We start from the raw sequence: 24844 nt of genomic DNA, 5'->3' as shown, positions 1-24844 counted from the left end.
TAAGAGTTGGAAGGTCACTGATCATGTACCTGTCACTCTCAAAGTGATCCGACTGATGTACAAGGTGACATTTATGTCCCAAAGTCACTGCAGGACTAGCTCATGTTTTGGTAACTCGCTTTCTCACTTTCATTACTATATTGCGACTAAATTAAAACTGCTTCTTCAGCATTAAAACAAGAAATAAAGGTTAAGCTGTAGAAACTCCCACAGGATCCTGTCTATAAGGACTATGCAGAGCTTTTCAAAGCACTAGAAGAAATCAGGTCACAAGGAGGGAAAATAAATGAGATTTATAGTCCCGTAAGCCTGTTAATTTCAGGATGTGCCAGGGATCATGTAGCCTTTTAAGCAAAGCTTGTCCTGTGGTGCACTAGAAAACACATGGACAACATGGCTGGAATTAAAAAATATATACACACACAAGAGAAAGTTAGTTGGATTACATCACATCTAGCGAAAAAGTTACATGGACAAGATGAATGTAAACTCTTGAAAATAAAGGTTCTTTAAGGGTTCATTGGAGATCTTTTGGTTCTTCATGTGACATTATAGGTTTTTAGATCATGCAAAGTCTGAAAAACAAAACACTATATTGCCAAAAGTTTTGGGACGCCTAACTTTACATGCACATGAACTTTAATGACATCCCATTCTCATTCCATGGGGTTTAATATAGAGTTGTTCTACCCTTTGCGGCTTTAGCAGCTTCAACGCTTCTGGGAAGGCTTTCCACAAGGTTTAGGAGTGTGTTTATGGGGATGTTTGACCATTCTTCTAGAAGCACATTTGTGAGGTCAGGCACTGATGTTGGACGAGAAGGCCTGGCTCACAGTCTCCGCTCTAATTCATCCCAAAGGTGTTCTGTCGGGTTGAGGTCCGGACTCTGTGTAGGCCAGTCAAGTTACTCCACACCAAACTCGTTCATGTCTTTATGGACCTTGCTTTGTGCACTGGTGCGCAGTCATGTTGGAACAGGAACGGGACATCCCCAAACTGTTCCCACAAAGTTAGGTGCATGAAATTGTCCAAAATGTCTTGGTATGCTGAAGCATTAAGAGTTCCTTTCACTGGAACTAAGGGGCCAAGCCAACCCATAAAAAACAAACCCATACCATAATCCCCCCTCCACCAAACTCGACACTTGGCACAATGCAGTCAAGCAAGTACCGTTCTCCTGGCAACCGCCAAAGCCAGACTCGTCCATCGGATTTCCAGGCAGAGAAGCGTGATTCGTCACTCCATAGAACACGTCTCCACTGCTCTAGAGTCCAGTGGCGGTGTGCTTTACATCACAGCATCCGACGCTTTGCATTGCACTTGGTGATGTAAGGCTTGGATGCAGCAGCTCGGCCATGGAAACCCATTCCATGAAGCTCTCTACACACTGTTCTTGAACTAATCTGAAGGCCACACGAAGTTTGGAGGTCTGTAGCTATTGACTACAGAAAGTTGGTGACTTCTGCGCACCTCAGCATGTACTGACCCTGCTCTGTGATTTTACATGGCCTGCCCAGTTGTTGTTGTACACAGTTACTTCCACTTTGTTATAATACCACTAACAGTTGACCGTGGAATATTTAGTAGTGAGGAAATTTCACGAATGGACTTGCTGCACAGGTGGCAACCTATCACGATACCATGAATTCACTGAACTCCTGAGAGCGACCCATTCTTTCACAAATGTTTGTAGAAGCGTCTGCATGCCTAGGTGCTTGATTTATAAACGTGGCCATGAAAGTGATTGGATTCAATGATTTGAAGGGGTGTCCCAATACTTTTGGCAATATGGTGTGTGTGTGTGTGTGTGTGTGTGTGTGTGTGTTTATGTATATATATATATATACACATACTGTTTTGTCTCAAACATACCAATATCTATGAGCTTTAATAAGCCTCAACGTGGGGGAAATGGAGTTGATTAAAAGTTTACAGCTTCCACGTAAAGCATTCACACACTCTTAAAGAGACTGTCCCTGGAAACTAACCCTTCCTTATTAGAAACAGGTTTGCATCCAGCAGTGTCCTCTCATAATGCAGCTACAGGAATCAGGTGAATAAGACGCCGTTTTAACGGTTCATGCTGAGGAGATTCCAGAAACCTTTTAGTATCCTGGTGAAATAGTAAGAGCTGCTCCATAAAACCCACCATAATAACAATCAGGAAAAATAAAAAATAAAAATGTTCAGGGGAAAAATGAACATAAAACATTGAAATAATATTTAAAAAAATGTTGTCTAAAATGTATGACAATGTAAAAGTTCACAACAATGCAGTCATGTTACAGCCCCATACAGAGGGATCATAAATGTTCGTCACATGCATATGATAAAACAATGAATATTTAATGAAGAAATATTTCAGATTCTGATCTATTTCTAGGCTACTAATCGTAAACGCAACAAAGAAGCTTTTTCACTAGTGGAATCAGACTTTCAGTGTACAAGTAACAGGGCCTTATATTGTAAAACAGACTGCGTTTCAGGTTCATGATCCCTGTAGAGTCGCATTTGAGGTCTCATCTTGCCACAAGTGGAGTTCAGGACTCACATACCGGCTTCTGAGATGTGCAATTAAAGAGATGTCTGGCAAAAAGGAAGCAAGTTTCAGGTGAGGTCCACAGGGATTGACGCAACAGAACGGAGCAGAAGTCTTTAAAAACGCTTCAAAAACAGATGCCACATTCTGTTGCTTCAAATAAATCCATTTAGGATGCCTGCTTGACCAAGTACAAATCTTGCAGGCCATTTGGTTGACGTGAAAATTAAAAACACTGATTGAGCTAGTTACCATGATATCAAAATGGACAAATATAACAGTATTTAATTATACATTGTTGTTTTGTTTGAATAATAAAAAAAAATAAAGACACTCATAATCTATAATTATCGCAACGTCTTATCTCCTCTCTCTCTGATGATGTGTTTACAGGCGTGAGGGCGGGGCAACATGTCACTCACGAGATCAACCAATAGCAAACCACAACCTTCCAATCAATTCCTGATGGACAAAATCAAGTCCTGTCCTACATTTTTTCTTGTTTCTTAAAGGGTTAGTTCACCCAAAAATGAAATTGATGTCATTAATGACTCCCCCTAATGTCGTTCCAAACCTGTAAGACCTCCGTTCATCCTTGGGACACAGTTTAAGATATTTTATATTTAGTCCGACAGCGTATCCAATCTATGCACACTATGCTGACCATGTCCAGAAAAGGAATAAAAACATCATCAAAGTAGTCCATATGTGACATCAGTTAGTTCATTAGAATCTCTTGAAGCATCGAAAATACATTTTGGTCCAAAAATAACAAAAACTACGACTTTATTCAGCATTGTCTTCTCTTCCTTGTTTGTTTTCAAACCTCAAAGATTAAAACGGTTGTGAATCAGCGTATTGATTCATGATTCGGATCGTGTGTCAAACTGCTGAAATCACGTGACATTAGCGAGCCGAATCATGAAACAATACGCTGATTCATAACCGTTTGAATCTTTATTTGAGAAGACAATGCTGAATAAAGTTACGTTTTTGTTATTTTTGGACCAAAATGTATTTCATCAATTTCATTTTTGGGTGAACTAACCCTTTAAGTGTTTCACTCAATAATGGGAAAAAAAAGACTATTGAAACTTCTGTTTCATGCCAACTTTAAAGTAATAACCTGATCCCGCTCGCAAATATATGATAATTTGTCCTCAAAAACAATATGGACCCTATTTTTACGATCTGAGTGCACTTAGGGCGTTTCCGAATCCACTTTTGCTACACTGTAAAAACAAGTCCATAAATCTAGGGCACAAAATTACCAGTACATTTACATGTTTTATGTTTTACAGTGTAGTTTAATGATAGAAAAATTGGTCGGAGCACCTGACACATGGTCTAGAAGGGTTGTCCCTATCATGGCTGTGTTTTGGGACTAACGTGAAATAAACCAGAGTCTCATCTCTCATTCCCTTTAAAAGCCATTTACTCTCTTGCCATGGCGGATTCCCTATGGCAAAATTTGCAAGTGGTAAAACTGAACGCTTCACCAGAAGGAATCCTTTTAATTTTAATATTTAAAAATGTTTGTGTGCTACTGCGCACCGTGTGTGTAATAAGCAGAGTGTACATGCATTTTGCATCCGCCTATATCCCGGACGAGCCCCCATGTGTGACAGATTGAAAATGAACATGTGCATTTAAAAAATGCATAAGTCTGTTATACTGTACTATATATGCATATTTCTATATATAATTGCTATTTTGAATATGTAAAAAAGTTTATAAAATGTTAATATGTATCTGATGCTCATTCTTAGTTATCTGTTATCAGTTCGTTGGTATGATAAGTTGGACGATCGATTGCTCTGGTCTGCGCGAACACTAGGGGGAGAACTCGCGGGATTTCTCCATTCTACATAAAGTTTGCAGTGGAGAAACAGCAAGTGCAAGTTTTCTGTTTAATCTTCTTCTCCCCTTTTCAGGTATAAATTATCATAATTAGTCAAAATACATTGAAGTGATGTGTATAATATGTTTAAGAGTATCCAGATGCGAGTATTATATTGATTATGTGTTTGGAAATGTTAAAACGGTTAATTTAGAGATGTACGAGCTCAGGGATCCATTTTGAGCTCGCTGATAATGGCGTTAGGCCTATGTAATGGCGCGAGTCTCGAATATGTTCAGTATTTTGGTTATATTTGTTGATGTGCTGAACAAAGGTGAATATATTGAGTGTGAAAAACGAATTGAGAATTTCAGATGTACTTTCAGATAAAATAACTAGTTGAAATGGTACATTTACATGCTTATGGCTGATTTTCCATATAGTTAATATGCATCTATGTCTAAAAAGTGAAAGATTTAAAATAATTGATTCTCAGGTAATTGTAAAATGCCTTAAAAATGTTTTATTGTATTTTTGTATACATGCTTAGCTTTTTGGTATTCGAAAAGCTTATTTACAGATATGTATTCACTTAATTAAATGTGTATGGTACAAAGTGTTCAATGTATGTCAAGAAATATGACAATGAGGTTTGAAGAAAAAAACTTTAATGTTAATTGTTACAAAATTCATTCTACATAAAGCTTGCAGTGGAGAAACAGCGAGTGCGAGTTTTCTGTTTAATCTTCTTCTCCCCCTAGTGTTCGCGCAGACCAGAGCAATCGATCGTCCAACTTATCATACCAACGAACTGATAACAGATAACTAAGAATGACCATCAAATACATGTGAAATGTGAAATACTTGATTCTGATTGGTCAATCGCGCATTCCAGCGGTACGATATTTCCAGATAACACCCGCTCATACGGGTACTACGAGTTATTTTGACCGGTACTACTTCTGTGCATAACGCTGGCGCCATCTTGTGGCTTAAACAGTCGTGGGTTACAATGGAAGACTTCAAGGCAGGTTTCCTTTATAACGTTTTTAATATAGATATTTTTCTTACACAAACGCATCGATTCGAATCAGAAGGCTCTATTAACGCATCGGAGTCGTGTGGAGCACGTTATTTGACGGACAGCTGCATTTTTTATGTACTTCAAACACAACTACAACAACTGCTGGGATTAACGTTAGCCTGGACTTTTTAAATATAACTCCGATTGTATTTGTCTGAAAGAAAAATGTCATATACACCTACGATAACTTGAGGGTGAGTAAATCATAGGCTTGGTTTCATTTTTGGGTGAACTAACCCTTTCAGCATTCATTTTCAACATTTAGCAAGGGCATATGGCAAATCTTCAGCAATAGATAAAGGCTTAAAGCAGGTTGGAACTGTTTTCCTTCGCGGAAGCTTTGCGTAAGAACTAATAAAATATTTAATCTCGAGACAATATTTTGTGTCTAATAATTATTTATTTGAGACTTGTAGCCGTGTAATAAGCGGGATAATGTACACCCAGCCGGTTGTTATCACAGAATAAACCCCTTCAGAGTGATGCAAGACCCCTCTGCTTCGCGTCGGGGTCCTGATCACTCTGTCGGGGTTTATTCTGCGATAACAACCGGCTGGGTGTACATTATCCCTTACATAAACTTTTTTACATATTCAAAATAGCAATTATATATAGAAATATGCATATATAGTACAGTATAACAGACTTATGCATTTTTTAAATGCACATGTTCATTTTCAATCTGTCACACATATTATTAACACCCTTTAAATAACATAAAAAAATACTGCGCAACACGCCAACAATGCGCCTGAACACACCTCGTTTTCAGACCAGTACGCCCATAGGCGAACAGATGGGTGTGAGGGTCATTTGCAATTTAAACAACGTGGTGCAGGACGTGAAAGTGATATTGCGCCGGGTGTATGATAGGGCCCAATGAAACAAGTAAGAAAAGTCTGTCCTTTTCTTTCGCAAAGAGCTTTTATATGGTGTGTTGGTACCGAATAAACACTGAGGCCCAAAGATTTTGATCTTTTCTTGTAAACACTAAAATGGAATCAGCTGATCAGTTCATTCTCATTTGACTCTTGAAAACCACATTTTATTGAACTAAGTAAATCAAGCATCAGAAATGCATCTTTAAAAAGCAAACCCCACACGTTCACCTGTGAAACGATGCTTAGTCAGCGTAATCTCTAACAATCTGAGAGTAAACAGTGCATCTGCATTTGTGCACACGTAAATATCGCGGTTTGATCAAGGAGTTCCCCTGTGCAGCCGGCATCTGGAAGTTATTTTGACGCAGCTAAACTCTGTTGTAGGGGAGCTTTGATGACGAACAGAAAGAGTTTTTTTTCAACTGCCCTCTGGGAGGAAATCCGTAGGTACGGGCATGGACAGTCACACACGTAGATCACGTCTCATAAGCTGCTATATTTGCTGTCGTGATTCACTGGGAACAAGCCGGGAATTGTCTGCGGGTTAGGGAAAAAGGTCTTATGTTTCTTTAAAGTTATTATTACGAGAAGCACTGGATCTGGTTAAGAGAATGTAAAGGAGCTCAGAAAGGGGGAGAGATGTTATGGTACGATTTCTAATAAAGACCACAGCCATATGAGACATGAGAGTAAATAATGTAAGAGGGTAATGGTATATCCACAAATCATAAAGTAAACCAATGGATGATTTAATTAACATGATGAAAAACAGGTTTTGTTAACACACTAAGCTCAAGTAAAATAAAGAACCAGCAATGAAAACTCTTACAGGTTGTCTGAAACACCACCACTGGTTTTTGTTATGGTTGTTACACAAGTTTATCAAGGGTAAAGAGTTCTTAACAGAGGCAACACAAGGGTGAATCTCTCAGAAACTGACTTGAACAAGTACCCAGGCAATAATGATAAAAAAGTCATACTATATTATACTAAAATATGCTATATTAATTGCACATGTCTATTAAAGGGATACGTCACCGCTTTTTCATGTTAAACTATGTTATTCCCTTAACTAAGACTCGTCTCAGTGCGTGCACTTAATCTCTCTGACGCACGGTGACGATCTGATAGCATTTAGCTTAGTCCACTAAGCCCAGTTCATTCACTATGGTACCAAACAGAGATCAAGTTAGAAGCGACCAAACACCTCCCCGTTTCCCCTATTTAAATACAGTTACACGAAAAGTTGATCAAGTATGGTGACATCAAATAAAACGTGACGCTTTTCTAAGCGGATTAAAAAGGAGAACTATAATGTATGGCGGATTAGCACTTCTGAGAGTACTTCGACTCGGCGCAGTAAAATGTCCCGGCAGTAAAAAGGGAGGGGGAGATGTGAGGGAGGATGTTTCAGCCGGGACTTTTTACTGCGCCGACACACATTATGGCTATTCCGCCATACATTATAGTTCTCCTTTTTAATCCGCTTAGAAAAGCGCCACGTTTTATTTTGTCATCATACTTGATCGTTCAACTATTCGTGTAACTGTAAATAGGGGAAACGTGGAGGTGTTTGGTCGCTTCTAACTTGATCTCTGTTTGGTACCATAGTGAATGAACTGGACTTAGTGGGCAAAGCTAAATGCTATCAGATCATCACGCGCGTCAGAGAGATTAAGTGCACGTATTCAGACGAGAGAGGTATGCATCAACTCGTTTTAGTTAAGGGAATAACATTTTAATATGAAAAAGCGGTGAAGTATCCCTTTAAATGCATGTATATATTATTATCTATTTATATATACATATGCAAGCATGTATACAAGTGTATATATAAGTGTGGTCAAATCGATTGATCATGATTAATCGTGATTAATCGCATTAACATAAAAGATTGTGTTTGTATAAGGTGTGTATTTATATGATATATATAAAATATAATATAAACACACATACTGTATATTATATAAACAAACTTTTATGTCAAATTCACGATTAATCAATTTGACAGCCCACGCAAGCACAGTAAAATTTTAATGATAATATAATAATGATAATGCAACTGTATGTGTAATGTATTTTTTTTTCATTGTACTGGGCATTGGTAATGAGCATTTGGAGGGACATGTACTTATCATGAAAATGTCACATTGCAAAGAGACATCTTTATGCAAAATGTAATTTCTTTGTTCCCCCTTTCGATTATGGAGTAAAACATGACCTGGACATTTCTCGGGGAGTCCCACAGAGCAGCCGGCAGCAAACACTCATGCCGAGCGCTGTATCAATGCAGTGTAACTGGGCTGATTGTTGTCTGTTGTAATGCTCTGCCAAATCCATCTCTAGGCAGGTGCTGGGAGGCTGTAGAACAGCACTGTTTCAGCCAAAGACGAAATGAATCCACGTCTGTCTGCCTCTCTCTTTCTGTTTTTCTCTGAGGAGCGGTCTTCCTCTTCTTCATCTTCTAATAAAATGACTATATAAGTTCTGATGCATCTCTGAATCCTCTAAAAGAGTTTCGACTTCCTTCTCTTTGACCTAGGAAGGAGACACTTTACAGTCAGTTTTACTTTACGGTCTCAATGGATTGTCTTTGTCTGGGTAATCTTTAATCAAAAACTTTCTCCTTCTCTGAAATGACTTTTCAATCCCTCCCTTCACTCACCTGTCAGTAACCAGTAACACTTGCTTTTCACAATCCAATCAATTTACAACAGATAAAGTCAGTCCCGCCTTGCATTATAAAACGATTTTTACATGCATTTAAACATAAACCACTCCAAATGAAGCTCCCCTGATCTGAACATGCGGTTCTGTAGCTGAATAAGCAAATGATGTCTGCTGGGCGATTCTTTTCAGCCTTTAGAGGAGAAATGCTTTTAAACATGGTCTTTATTAGAGCAGATGCCATGGCACAGAGTCTCACCATCTGTGGACAGCAGCGATTGTGCGGTTTGTTTGTGAAAAGAAAAAAACTGTGAGACTGATTCTTGTCTCTGTGTCCAAACACCAAAGACTTGTATTTTGCCTGCTGGGAAGCTGCTACTGGCAAATTTCTTGATGCCCATACAGGGCTTTAAAGGCTATTTGCTTTTTGATTACTCTAGAGATGTTGGCAGAGTGATAAAGACACTGGCACATAAGGTCTGAACAGTGACTGTGCTCATAATCTTCACTCATTAGTGAACCTTCTTTGATTTTGTCTGCTTTATTTACCGATACTTTTATTTTTAGTACTTGTCGATACATTTCCTTAAAGGGGTACTTCAGCACTGGGAAGATGAATCTGTATTTAAACTGGGTCATTGATGTAGTAGAAATGTGAAATTGTTTGTTTAATTTGGTGCTTTCTAGACTGAGAAAAGACAGAAAATGTATTTTTGTCTCATGGGGATGAAAGACTACAATTCCCAGAATGCTTCGCTGCCCTGTGAGGCCACTCCCAAAGCCACTGCTACTGAATCACTTTTACTTTCCCACCACCGCGTTCATCTTCATAAAATCAGTTCAGTTAGAGAACAGACACTACAATTAAAAACTGAAAGTGTCTGTTCAATATATTGTGATTTAGCCGCTGAGGAAGTGTCACACAAACGCAGCAGGAGTCAGATTACACGCATCGTGATGAGCTGAATGAGCTCTCGTGATGAGAGCTGAGGTAAACGCGTCCACGCTCGCGGCAGTCGTTCTCAGCGCGTGTGCAGTCTGGCGCGTTTTCAGTTCATGCCTTTGGAAGATTAACTTTCATAGGAATTAACTTGAGAAGATAAAATACTCAGTTTGCTCCGCTGGCCGCACCGTTTCCATGAATGCCTGAGCCGAGCTGAGCTGTGAGTGCGACCCCATCCCCCATGTGTGAGTTGAAAACATGCGGAAATGGCTCCCTCTGCTGGCTGTAGTCTTTAGCGTCTGGCCAAACATTTTACCGATGACGCAAATCGACGATATTTGCGTCACCGGAGTAATTTTTCCCGAAATAAAATGCATAAATCTCTCATCTCAGGGGGATATGAGGGGGGAAAGCACGATCATTTGAATATACTCCAGGGTTTCTACTGATACAAAGCCATATGCTAATCGCTGAAATAACCCTTTAAGTTATTTTCATGCGTAATTATGCTTGTTACTTACAGAGGAGTTACTGTTAAGCTTTGTTTCTACTGAAATTAACCAGAACAATTCGTCCCAGGAACTTATTTCCCCCCAGACCTTTTGGTGTCTGCGTTTCCATCGTGGTCTAAAGTACCATGAACAGTGAGTCTGGTGACATAGGACGTCTTTACATGCAGTTCCCGCTGGATTTCGTCCTCCGAGTCTACATAATAAAGCGATAAAGCCTGGATCTGAACCTCGTCATTGTCGTATTGTGCATGCAGCACAACAGACTTTTAAAACGGTGGTTGAAATAAAATGCAGCATGAACTCAACCAATCAGCATGTTCATCGTCCAAGACCCACCCCCAAAAGTTCCTGAACTTTGAAAAACTACCTCATTAGCAGGGACTTTTTGAGGGGGAAACTTTACTTTTTAGCCGGAACTTTATTTAGACCCAGAAACACACACAGGGTACCACCCCAAAGTCCCTAGCTCCTGGGGAAAGTTCCTGCAGTGGAATATTTAATTTAATAGCCCAGTGAATATTTAGAGCTACTCAGGCAGGGCTCAACCAGTCAAGAGCAGAGAGTTTTTCTCTTTGTATTTTGTCATTAGATTAACATTGAGGACAAATACGGCAGCAGAGAGACATCACTTAAGACAAAACTGACTGCCTATATAAACATTTCAACATAATTTTGTGTGAATTTGTCTGTTCACGCGCAAGAAGACATGAAAGTGAACTCGACTTAAAAGGCTATTTGCATTGTATATGCATTCACCTTTACTATTTCTCTCAAAAATGATGATTGTTTTCCATGTATCCTTCAATTCTTTTTACAACACCACCAAAGATTGTTTACACTCATCTTCTTCTACTTCTTCAACGTGCAGTTGAGATCTGTTGACAACTATGTGTTTGTGATGTGTCGTTCATTATCAATTCCTTGAACTAATCTTTAATATGACTCGGGAACAACGAGTTGTCTCAGAAAGCGATTTGTTAATTTTGTATTGACCGGGCATGCGCTACATGCCATCGGTTCTGTACAGGATCTTCTGCAGCCAGTCTATGGGGTTGTGAGAAAGAATGACTCAAACCTGAAGACTTGAGAGGTGAACTAATCAATTCTGTTTTCAGGACTGCATGCATTGCATATGGGGCTGTCACGGTCCAGATCAGACACTGATGACGGAATGCACGACTCAAACCTGAAGACAGGAGAGGTGTAACGTTACTAATCTTTCCGGGGAACAGACGTGATTAAATGTGAAGTGACAAAATAAAGAACTCTGATTGGAGGTGAGGTTAAAGGAACTGTATGTAAGAAATTTATTTAAATTAAACATAAAATGGCCCTGATATGTGACTAGATATTAAAGCTACACTGTGTAACTTTTTTAGTTTATTCTTAGCTAAAAACACTTAGTTCTTTCAAAAATATATGTGCTCATTAATGTATATTTACTTTTTTCAAGTAATAAAGGATTCACGTAAGTTTATAATATGCCATTGAAAATACATACGGGTGAGGGGTTCAGATGCCGGTCGCCATGTTGCTCCTCCATCTTGAAAGTACATTAGCCAAAGAGGGACATACCCGTTAAATCAAGCTTCGCCTTTCGCGTTTTAACACTCGTTGGCACCGTGTCGAATGTGAAGAGGGAGGTTGCCATGTTAATCTTGGACTAAATCGACAACCGTAGGAGTTAAAACGAAACTGTAATTGAGAGGAACAGAAACTAATATTCACTGGATGGTCATATACCTTTACACCGCTAGATGGAGGAAAATATCACACAGTGTAGCTTTAAGAAATCATGTTAATTTCAAATACTTATATCACTGACAGCAGTAGTCCGGCCAGGAAATTGTAATTTAAAAGTTGTTGTTGCAGCCCTCAACTGATGTTGACATGTTGTGTTTTGGCCTGAAGCTCCGCCCTCCTCGCAAAGTCAGTAGTGTTTCTGCATCAGGGTTAGTGATTGCAGTACTAGTTTTGGCCACAATCTTACATACACTACCTTTAACTAACATACTGCATAGTGCACAAGGTTCAAAGATCCGAGTCCATAAAATCATCCAAACTTCCCACTACTACTATGCGTCGCACAACTTACTCTGGTGCTCTGATTTGTTGCAGATCTATCCATTTGAGTGCAGAGGCATTTTCTTCCCTGGTTTGGTAGAAACACGCCCCATAATCACAGCCCAATGGAGCATCAGACTCATATTTGGACTAGAATTGAGTATGACAACGTCAGGCTAAATTATATTTTCTATTAATATATATTATTTTTAATATTTATTTATTTGACATTTTTGGTACTTGAACCAGTCCTTATTATTTTCATTGTATGGAAGATAACACGAATATTCTCCAAAACATCTGCTTTTGTGTGGAGAGAGAAAGTCATAAAGATTTGGAACAACATGAGGGTGCGTAAACGATGACAGGATTTGGGTGATCTATCCCCATAACCACATAAAACGCAGATTCATTCATGATAAACCACCACAAATTTGTGTCACGTTCAAGAAGAGCATTCCAGCTTTCAAATTGTGCGTAATTAGCCGAGGCATTCAATGCCACACGTCTGTTTAAAAACCTCATTCCAAGAACACAATAAGAGACTCCAGCTGGATTTCTCCACTCGTGTGATATTCTCTAAAGAAGTAAGAGCCAGATCTCCATGCCACGGAAGTCTATTCAAGTTTGGAAAGTCTTACCGCGGTGGCAGAAGCCGCTTCGTATCGGTGGCGTGCAGAAAGAGAAATAAAGTCCAATGCAAACTCTCAATGTCCCTCAACACCTGACACGCGAGCACATGCACAAAACATCTGGCGTAGAGGCACCATTCTGTCATGGACCACCGCGGCCTCGGTCCGTCAGGGCCTGCGAACGTCACCGCTTTAAGTGTTTGCTGACAGGGGGGCAGTCGGTGACACCGGGAGACTAGAAACACTTTTAAACAGAACCATTTAAACATTTACTCTGCCTGCAGAGCCACACAAACACTCTTGTATTTACCAAGCTTTAAAATACCCTCATTAAACATTAATCTCTCCATATCCCAGAATAACGTCAATACAATATGAAGCCAAAACGTCTTTCGGATATGTCTGCCAACTTGAGAAACTTTCATATATGTCTGCCAACCCAAAAAACCACAGGCTCTGTTCCAAATACTAGTTAACTGCCCTTCTACCTACTGTCGACTTTGGCAGCTCCCTTGTAAGGCAGCATCCAAACTAAACTGAATTTCAAATGTGTAACGACTCGGTTAACAAATCAATCGAGCCACACATACGCTCCTCACGTAAAGTGCATAGACATTAATCTAGTGTTTGTAGTAGGACACGTTAGCCTACACTGTAAAAAAATATTTAAAAAATAAGTTACCTGGTTGCCTTAAAATTTTGAGTTCATTGAAATTAAACATTTGAATTAATACAAAAAACATTTTTGAGAATCGACAACCTTTATTCAAATATTATTAAAAGATTTTGTGTTTTATTTGTGAAGACGTAGTGAAGCATGCCAAAATGTGCTATTTACATGATTTATGACATTTTTTATGTGGTTCAGATGCAATAATATTTTGAGTTTCTATTTATTAAAACAATTTCCTTTATTGTATCAACTCAAATTTTTAATTTCAATAAATTCAAAATTTTAAAGCAACCAGGTTACTTACGTTTTAAAATTAAACCAACAATATATTTTTTTACAGTGTAGATGTTTGACATGCTGCTAAGCTAACAACCCATTAAACAAATATTGTGTGAGATTTTTCATTTTATTCAGATATTTTAATCAATATTTTACTGTAAAACTTGTGATCCAAATTATCTGTGTGTTGATTTGCTGCGAAAAGGAGAAAAAGAAAAAAAGATTATGGAGGAGGAAAGTGTTGGGGCGACGCTGGTAGCATGGATTGTTTTCTGCAAATAAATAATTTTGCAATGTGCTGCTGTTGCAGATGGTCAAGTAAATGTTTGTGCTTTGTTTCTGTTTTATATAATTGTAAATACATCTATTAAAATACTGATATTCTAACTGATATTCTAATATCTTGCGCTCTCATTGACTGTAGGTCATTGCCTATGTAATTTTCATTTAGAACACACTTCACAGCAGGATTTTAAATCTCTGTCATAACTAAGATTTTTTTCTAAATACTATAGAAAAAAAACACCTTTTTAAACCTTTTTAAGATTTATTTTATCTGACTTTATCAGCCGATGGATGGATGGATAGGTGGAATGAACCATAGACAGAATGATATGGATGGATGGATGGATGGATGGGTGGATGGGTGGATGGATAGAAATACAATAGATGGATTTTTGAAATACAATAGATGGATAGATAGACTGATAGATTGAACATTACATTTAATGTTTATACATTTCTGATAAAGAAAATGATACATAAAATGATAGAGATGGATGGATGGATGGATGGATGGATGGAACGAACCATAGACAGAATGTAATATCTATAGGTATGGATGGATGATTGATAGATAGACAACTTTTTTTTAAATAATATGTACGGACATTTGAAATACTAAAGAAAGATGGATGAACGGACAGACAGATGGAAGGACAGAACTATAGATAGACATACAGATTTTTTAAATAATATGAATAGACAGATGGACATTTGAAATACAGTGGATGGATGGATGGATGGATGGATGGATGGATGGATGGATGGATGGATGGATGGATGGATGGATGGATGGATGGATGGATGGATGGATGGATGGATGGATGGATAGATAGATAGATAGATAGATAGATAGACAGAATGATAGACTGATTTTTGAAATACTATGGACAGACATTTGAAATACTATAGAAAGATGGATGATCACCTAGGAATAATAACACTGAAATAATAACTCAGAAATAATAATAAATGCCAAATAATCTCCAAAACAGTGTGACTATTTTAGGATAAACGCAACTCATTTTCTCAGGATCGGAGTCCCTCAGGTCTGAAGAAGTTGCTCAATGCAAATCTAAACCATTCATGGGATTTTTATTGTACTATTATGGAGGCCACTGAGGTACTGGCAAAAGAGGAGGTGAAATTATACACATTTTCCTATTAATAAGTAAAAAATTGCTGGAGAGAGAAGCACCCAGGGGGGCCCTCCACTGGAAAAATACAAGGTGCTGGCAAAAGACCAATACAACGGAAGAGGGTTCTGGGAAAGCCGCTTCTGTCTGCTCGACTGGCTGCAGGCGCATCCAAGGCTGAATGAAGTGGACACCAGAGAGTAAGACAACCCGAATTATCACTGACATTTTTTTGGCTGCAGTCGCAGGGGTTTATGGGTATCATATATGCAGCATTAGACCTGCAGGCCTCCAGGAGTTCGGGTGCGTTACCAGCAGAACGGCCACAATAAAACGTGTTACGTGATGGAGGATAGGTGTAAATGTGAGAGTGTGAGTGATGATACCTGGATCTCTGTCGCTGCTCCAGCGCTGCTCGTTTGGCTTGAGTCTCCAGCTGCTGGAGATGTCGGTGGCGGCGTTTGCGGCAGGGGGCCACATCTGTGATGTCATTTAGGCTGTCGTCCATCGGGCTGCTTTCTGGCATCTCTGTTAGACAAAACATGGAAAAGTTCAAGTGTTGAAGTTCATCCATTGTTCACGTTTACCATTTTTTTCAGTCGTAGGATTTGTCTTTTGATTAAAATGTACTATATATTTCATTATGCCATATTCATTCATTTTACTTTAGAAATGGTATAGATCAGCGGTTCCCAAGCTCGTTCCTGGAGGGAACAGTCGTTGCCCGTTGATCACGCCTCTTGTGGTCTGATTGGTTGAAGGACTATCCAATTGTGTACAGAGTCATTTGAATAATGCTCGTTTAACACACTTCTTGTGCAGTAGAAAATACGAAGCAGACTCCCCAGACCAATGTTCAGTCTTAAATTGAGCTTGGTCTGGTGATAGCCAGACAAGGACTTTCCAGGTCCAATATCGTCAAATTCAAGGATTTTTGAATATTGTGAGAGCAAGGTTCCATTGTGTTATCTTGTAAGGTACATTGTTACAGTATTTATGTGTCAAACACAACTATGGAAAAAGCTTTTTTTGCATTTATTTTTGGCCATATGACAGATCTGATCTTCTATTTGTTGTATGTTTCGCATAAAACTTAAGAATATTTGTTACATTCAAATCTATACTGTATTCTAAAATGAACTGATATTAACTTTTCCATGGATTTTATTGAAAAGAGCTTAGGCTTATTGTAATACAGTTCGTAGATGGGAAGGAAGGAGGCGGGAACCGGCGAACGCTCGACAAACATTTATTTAAAGTAAAGAAACAAAATGAAAGTAAAACCGCGGACAGCCCCTCACGGACGACTGCCCGCAAACACACACAAAATAAAACGTGGGCAGCCCCTCACGGACGACTGCCCACAAACACATAAACAAAACTAAACATAAAATCCAGGCCTGGTCCTCTCTCGTCTTCCGCAGCTCTTGCGCCTCCTTATATATGCTCCCGTCACATGGCCGCGAGACGAGACCGGTGTGCCACGCAGCTGGCACTCGTGAACGTTAATCACCGGCCCGCTCTCGCGGTCCCTCGCCCCGCTGCTTGCCACACCACATACCCCCATCGCCCCTCGCAGGCCGGGGGGCACTCCCGAGACGGCGCTCCACTCCCCCTCCCCCCCTCTCCCGGGGGGGCCGATCACGGCGGCCGCGGCACCTGGGGGTAAGGACAGAGAGGCGAGAGAAATGTAGACGGGAGCACGAGGAGCCCACGGAGCCCGCGGACGAGAGAGGGGAGAGAGGGAAAAAAGAAAGAAGGGGGAAAAAAAATTCTGGTCCGGTTCCCAGACACACTGCCGTTCGGCCCTCCGCCCGCCGAGAGGCTCTTCCTCGCGGTGCTGTGCGATGGCACTGGACGCCTGGTGGGCATAGACTGTAAAAAAATATGGACGTAGTGTCCGTGACGTCACCCATAGGATTCCGATAAGCCGTTCTGAAGCTTAAAGTATGGCCGAGCAGGGCGTTGCCATCTTGTGAGCGAGTCATCGCGTGTCACTCCCGGATAACAGAAAATGGGCAAAAAGGCGGGATGTGCGCGGAGCTGAGGTGACGCAATAACTATAGACGGCGGATAAATGGCTATCCACTTGTAACCACGCCCTTAATTATGCAGAGCCTTAAGGCTTTATATAACGTAAACGAATGAGTTATAAAAAAATTCACCCCCCTCAGAGTTGTCATGAAGATCAAAATTAGCCTTATAAGCCAAAACCACAATTTGTACCAGGCTGTAAACATGTTTTTTTCTGCTTTAAAGTTGAGAATTTTAACATGGGGCTCAATGAGATTCTGCTCCCTTCTGGAGCCTGTCCCTAGTGGCCAGTTGAGGAATTGCAGTTTACATTACTTCCGTATTGGCTTCAAGAGAGATCGCGGGAGGTTGCCGCTTGCTGGTGGGCCGCTCGATCCTCCTCCGCCCCCTGGCGGCCGGCGGTGACTCCTCCTTTCGAGGGACCCGGCAGCGAGCCCCGCGCTCCCTGCTCCTCCCCTATCAGGCGGATGGCAGCAGGCTCCGGCCCCCGGCAAGCGCGGCGACTCCTCCGCTCCCTCTCGGACGGCAGCCACCCCACCTCGACCCAGGGGCACGGCAGCGAGGTCTCGGTCCCACCTTTCCCGCTCCAGCACCATCGCCTCGGGCAGCCCTCGCGGTCTTTCCTCATCCGCGCTGCCCGAACTCCTCAGCACCGCGATCCCCCTCAGCAGCGAGGGCTCTCCGACAGCGCGTCCCTCCTTCCTCCCGGGCTTCGGCACCAATGTAATACAGTTCGTAGATGGGAAGGAAGGAGGCGGGAACCGGCGAACGCTCGACAAACATTTATTTAAAGTAAAGAAACAAAATGAAAGTAAAACCGCGGACAGCCCCTCACGGACGACTGCCCGCAAACACACACAAAATAAAACGTGGGCAGCCCCTCACGGACGACTGCCCACAAACACATAAACAAAACTAAACATAAAATCCAGGCCTGGTCCTCTCTCGTCTTCCGCAGCTCTTGCGCCTCCTTATATATGCTCCCGTCACATGGCCGCGAGACGAGACCGGTGTGCCACGCAGCTGGCACTCGTGAACGTTAATCACCGGCCCGCTCTCGCGGTCCCTCGCCCCGCTGCTTGCCACACCACACTTATGTAACCAGAAGTTTTAACATATATGAATTTACTTTTTAAGTTTTTCTTGCCTCATGGGTTTACATTATCTTAAAGGTGCACTATGTAGTATTTTTGAAGTACAATATCCAAAAACCACTAGGCCGGAGTTATATATTTTGATCGGTTAAGTACTTACAATATCCCAAATGTTTCCAACTATTTTTAATTGCGAGAAAATTGCTATTTTAACTAAGGACCAGGACGTGTCAGCATAGCGTTTGAGGGAGTCGCCTGTCAATCGCGTCATATCTGCATTACCCTTTGGTTTTATTTGGCAGAAGCGCTTTTCTCTTAGCAGTGTGAACATGTCACAGCAGCGCCGAGCGAACTCACAGAGGAACGTCATAACATCATTTTAAACACACTTAAATGTATCTAATATGATAAACAGAGCTGCTTTACCTTATACTCATGACCAGAAATACTGCAGGCAACGGCGACTGTGTCCCGTCATAATAAAAGTCCCGGTACTCGCGAGCCGTGTGTTTGTGTAACAATTGCTCCAGCAGCCGTGCTCAGTTCCTTCAACACTCGGTCCTGCTCTGCTTTACACTACAGTAACGTTAATAACCGCATCCATGAACATGATTTCTGCCCGAGTCCTATTTTCACCGGCTGTGAGGTGAAGACCACATGTCCCAAGATACTGAGCTCACACTTGGCGTCATCAAACTACGCCTTTGTTTAGAATAGGCGACCTCCAGTGGACGGAAAGTTGCATAGTGCACCTTTAAGTAAAGCCATTCAACATTATATTAAATAACATATTTGGGCAACAGATTATAAACATATGTTTTATGTTTATTGAACACAATATACAGTCATTAACTGAACCTATTTGGGTTCAGTGTAGGCCCTGAAAACGTTGAGGTATTATCATAGTAGTTTTGTGTATGTGAATGTCATGGCAATGTACAACACAAAGTACCTCATGTGGGAAACCTTTAACGTAACGTAATAAATGCATGTAACTAACGTAAATCAAGCAAGCAAGTATGCATAGGCCATAGAAATTTTTTTTTTAAAAACTTCTTGCACAAAATAAATTCAAGCACTTTCAAGGACCTGTATCTATGTATGTTTAATAAGTGAGTCGAAAGTCCAGAATCGAGAGAGTGTGTGTGTACTCGAGATTCTTTGGCGGAGCCATCATCCATCAATCTCTCGATTTTGGTGCCTGTACCATGATGGTAATTTAACAAACTCAGGGTTAAAGGATTAGTTTTGAGTTGACAAAACCAAACCCATCTAGTCAGGCTTTGTTGGCCCCATGATGCTGATCATCAGCTTTCTCTGTCAACTCAGACTTTGATCCTGAGTTCAGGAGTTCAGCTGTGAATAGCCAATCACATGCTGCGGTTCAGTGACATGACATCAGTAGTCAACAGCCAAACACACGCTGTGGATCAGTGAAACTGAGATTAATTTCTCTCTACTGTAGATTATTACATGATTGACAAATATTAAGAATTAAAAAAAAATTACACAGCAAGAAGAAAATAACTAGTCTATGAAAGATATTATACGTCAATGCAAGTAAAAGTTATGAAGTTAGTTAAGTTGATATATAGAGAGAATTGAAATTTTAAGCTCAGTAAGCTACTTTTTTAAGAGCTGTATTTATTGATTTTAGAGCTTATTTGAATGATTTTATAGGCTCTTTATATTAATTTGAACAATCACATCAAGATGTTTGGTCTGGAAACTCACCATTGACAGGGCTCAATCCGAGGGGCGGGATAAACGGTTGTCTTTCAAACTCCCTCTGCACGTGATAGGATAGCGCTACAACCAACCAGAGCAACGAAGGTGAAGCGGAGCTTGATAATAGAATAAACATTCACCATATCCGGTCGGCAAAACTCCGAACACATCTTCCCTTTTTAAGAATGACTTCAGTGCCGTTCTTTGTTCTTTTCTCAGAGAAAAGCTTAACTCCAAGTCTTCCAGAGTCGCGGTCAAAGCTGATTTGAAAGACCGCCGTTCGTCAGTTTCTGTGTTTACTAGAAGCACGCAAACGCAACTCGGCGGTCGTCATTATGGCCCCGACCACCGACTCTATACACGATGTGATTGGCCCGGCAAGAGTTTGGCGTTTACAGCTCAGAAGGGTATTGAGAGTTGCTAGACGACACTCGCGGGCAGATTAGATTTGCTGCCGCTAGGGTGCGTCTAGATTTCTAGGCTACATTATTGATTGATTAACTAAAATGATAAATGTGCAATTGATTAAGGCTACAATAATTACATAAATTATATCTAAATCATTCAAAATTATTGTTATTATTATTATTATAAATAAGCATTGTAAAAAGCCAGATGCTTTAGTCTTTAAAAAGCAGAAACGGGGGAGTGACTTTATTGCATCTGAAGAGTGTCACTTTACTCACAGCTGATTGGTCTAGTTTCAGTTTGAGATCTCTAATCCAGAACATAACCTGCCCTGGAGCAGGTTATACGTGGAGCGTAAGATACTATGGCGATGAACACAGCTAAAAGCCAAACCACTTTAATGGTACTTAAAACCCAGGATTGGCACAAACTAAGCTTAAACAAATCTGGCTAGGCAGCTAAACTGCCCTCATGGTACAGGCCCCTGATTATTACTGTTTCTAAATATGAGCTACATAGCCATCTGATGGCAGTTGAACGATTTCAATAATTAATAAAAAGGGCAGGATGAGTTATTATTATTTGTGAATGTTTGTATGCTTGTATAATAGCTCTGAACAGGATAAATGGAGGTTCTCACAGCCAGAGTTCAGGCAGTCGGCCAAGATGCGACACTGCTAACACAATCAACATCATAAACGCATTAAAAGCATGTTGAGCATCAACATTAAAGCGGTGTACATGCAGCTTGACTGCAATAAACACAGCAGGAGAACATCTGTCTCATGTGATATGACAGTGTAGCACAGTGGGAGATTGTTTAGGACTGCAAAGAATCTAATAGTACTTCTCATGTGCCATTGACGTTTTGCATTGCCAGACATGTTTCCATGCCCGTTTCTGGCAGTTGTTTACATCTACATGAGTTTCATTTACACTGGTGGACAGTATTACTATGAAACTGGGTGGGTTTGACTCACGCTAGTTTGTGCAACAAACATCCTGACCACATTAAAGACTCTTTCAATTATGTTTCTAATATGAAGCATGTATTGCACCCTTATGGTAAACTTTATAGCGAAGAAAAAAAGACTAAAGCTACAACTCCTACTCTTTAAGTACAAAAACATTACCAAGCACACACTTCTGAAACATAAACCATTGCATCATGCTTGATGAGAAAGGAAAAGGGAAAAGGACAGTAATTGAAGTCTGAGGAACCAAGCCAAAGCGACTCACACCTAGCAACCATACATTACAATTCAGCCTGTTTACTGGGTCACATGACCTTTAAGAAAGGGGTTTCTAGCGTTTCACTTTTACTCCAAATAGCTTACACAGGGGGAAAAAACAGAGAAATTGAGCAACTTACAGACTAAATCATGTGGGACTCCACCTTTTTTCCCTTTCTGTGCCTCAAAACTCTTGACTCAACGGCCCGAAGCCCCCAAATACGGTCCTTGAGCAGCCCGATGTCGAAATCGACCAAAAGCAGACGGTGTTGCCAAGGAACAACTATTCTAGGAGATGATGTCATAGCTGGGTAAGCAATGACGGACAACGCAAAGGAGGGCTATGGGAGTGAACAACCTGTAGGCCGTTTTAGTTCTGGCTCAAAGGTTTAAAATGCTGCTTCATCCAACTTTCAAAATGAAAATCACCCTTCTGGACGAGCATTAGACAACAGGGCAAATGCCTACAGTGATGTCATCTTTTTCATTGACGTAATGCAAGTATTAGTTTTTGCAGTTTATTTGTAATCTACTGGTAGAAATACTGCAACATAAGTAGTGTTATGTACCTGACTAGCTGTGTCTGCAATCGCACCCTATACCCTCATTCACTATTCCCTACATTAGTCCACTCATATTGTTCACTTAATGGAGTGACTGAAAACGAGTGAGTGAATTCGGACACTGAGTACACCGGAAGGGCTGTTGTTTTTGCATAGTTTGTGCTTATTGTTTAATAATCACTTGAAACTTCAATTAAAAGATTTCTCGAACTCTGTCATGGAAATTATGTATAAACTGTAATTATAAAATTTAATAATCAATTAAAAATAAATGTATACCTGTATGATATTACACTGTAGCCACCTTGGACCAGTGGTTTGCAAAATGGATGGATGATTGATTCAGCCGCGGGCGACATCTGGTGAGATACGGGAATTTATGCAGTGCATTGGGATTGAATGAGTGCACTTGATAACGTCCATTATGATTTCGGACACCACTACAAATGGCTGTTCTCTTAATTAAATAGTGCCCTATTTAAGGGTATAGGGGGCAATTTCGGACACAGCCTGTATGTGTAATATACCTATTTATAACAAAAATGGGCAAATTAACCATGCAGTAATGCCTATTATGGATAATTCAGTGAATTAAATAGTTTACAAATGAAAAGTTCACCATTTTATTTGATTATTTTCTCTACCTGATGGATGCAACCGAAAGATAAGAATATTTATAAATGAACAAGATTGATATCGGTTTAAGAACAGCTGTTTCACATTGTATAACACAAACACAAAAGACCTACAAGATCTTAAAAACTAAAGCCAATATACAAATCATAAATCGTACAATATTTGATATACACAACCCTGTAACCGCACTCAAGTTGAATTCCACATTAATGCACCAATTTGAGATGTTGCTTGGCTGGGTCTTTCTTGACGATATTGCTGAATTATTTTATTTTTGGTCGATTTCTGCCATCGCATGGCAGTGTCATTCTGTCCGGCTCTAGATCAAGATGTTGATGGTGAGCTTTCATCTGCTTGCCAGAGTCACTCTAGATCAAATCAGCATCATTTTGTCATCCATCAACCTGAACTTTCTTGGATGAAATTCCACTAAATTACACGTTGCTAGACTATATTAAAATATGAGTTTTATTTGATGTTCTGGGCACAAATTCAGTTGAAGGATTATATAGTTTGACTTCAAACTTTGGTAACTTTGCAAACATGTCCAATGAACACAATATTGCAGAGCCTTGAGAACAAATCAACTGCAACTGAATATACTGCTCGCTGAAGAATGAGAATTTCCACAAATCCACACAAACTAATCACAGACTTTTATAAAAGTAGACAGAGAAAATCTCAGTAATTTGCATTTAAAAAAAAAAAAGCTAGAGGCATGTGCATCTGAAATTGAGGCTCTCTGAAAACTTTAAAAGGGTAGTTCACTGAAGAACATCAACCTGAAAATGACAACCTAACTTATAAACGTTTTGTTTTTGTTTGTTTAAGTGAAAGAAATGACAAAAAGGTTTGGAAGGAGGACATAATTCATTTTTTTTATTCCTATAAGTTAAGACACTCGCACACTAAAAGAGAATCAGGAAGATTTTTGGCAATTCTCGAATTAAAAAAATCATAGGTAGGCACGATCTTATCAGATTTTCCTGTGGTGTAATGTGTGTTAAGAGTAATTGAATCTGCTCAGAAAGAATTCCTGTTGTGTGGTGGGAACCCAGAAGATATGCACTCGCGCTCTATGAAATGAAACTATACCCAATCAGTAGGGGTGACCCCTAATAGTCGAAGATTCGATACATCGATATGCGGAGCCTGATTCGACCACCGATCTCACGGTCGAATCTTCGCTAGTGTTATGAAACGAGGATCATACCATTTTGGCAATATGGGGGTGCTCAATATTTTAAAGACCTGTCGCGGCGCTGAGCTGAGCATCGGTGTGCGACCCCTTTAAGGGCGCTGAGCTTCGCACCGCGCCTTTAAAATTAGAACACGTTCAATGAGTGTACACACACCGGCGGCAGCATTCAGCGCCTGTCCGCAGCCACTCAGAAAGTTGTTTAAAATCCTGCTGCACCACAGAGCGCTTTCGTGCAGCTCACCTGTCAGTCAATTCAAAATTGAGCTCGCGTGTATATAATGTGCGCTTCAGGTGTCGGTGTGAGTGAGATCCTGAGGCGCGCGGGGCTGAGCTTCGCGTATGTCTTCACCCGCTTCATAGGCACAATCGGCTGAAGAACGTGCATGTAAACTCACTCAAAGTGTTCTTTTCCTCTC

General features: G+C 40.4%; 1 protein-coding gene across 2 annotated transcripts in view; it reads right to left on the bottom strand.

Annotated features, from left to right (window-relative positions):
- Nucleotides 1-24844, bottom strand: part of xrcc4 (X-ray repair complementing defective repair in Chinese hamster cells 4) — a 67372-nt gene that overhangs the window by 1000 nt on the left and 41528 nt on the right. The window contains exons 7-8 of one of the 2 annotated variants that reach the window (XM_067433112.1): nucleotides 15919-16060; nucleotides 8319-8882 (exon numbers count right to left, since the gene is read on the bottom strand). In XM_067433112.1, the coding sequence (XP_067289213.1) occupies nucleotides 8852-8882; nucleotides 15919-16060 (173 nt within the window). In that variant the 3' untranslated portion in view covers nucleotides 8319-8851. Of the gene's footprint in view, nucleotides 1-8318; nucleotides 8883-15918; nucleotides 16061-24844 lie in introns of those variants that run through there. The other variant, XM_067433111.1, reaches the window with a different exon arrangement.

This window comes from Pseudorasbora parva, chromosome 23 (assembly GCF_024679245.1).
Source record: "Pseudorasbora parva isolate DD20220531a chromosome 23, ASM2467924v1, whole genome shotgun sequence".
Lineage (NCBI taxonomy): Eukaryota > Metazoa > Chordata > Actinopteri > Cypriniformes > Gobionidae > Pseudorasbora > Pseudorasbora parva.
This window is presented reverse-complemented; position numbering and strand designations above follow the sequence as displayed.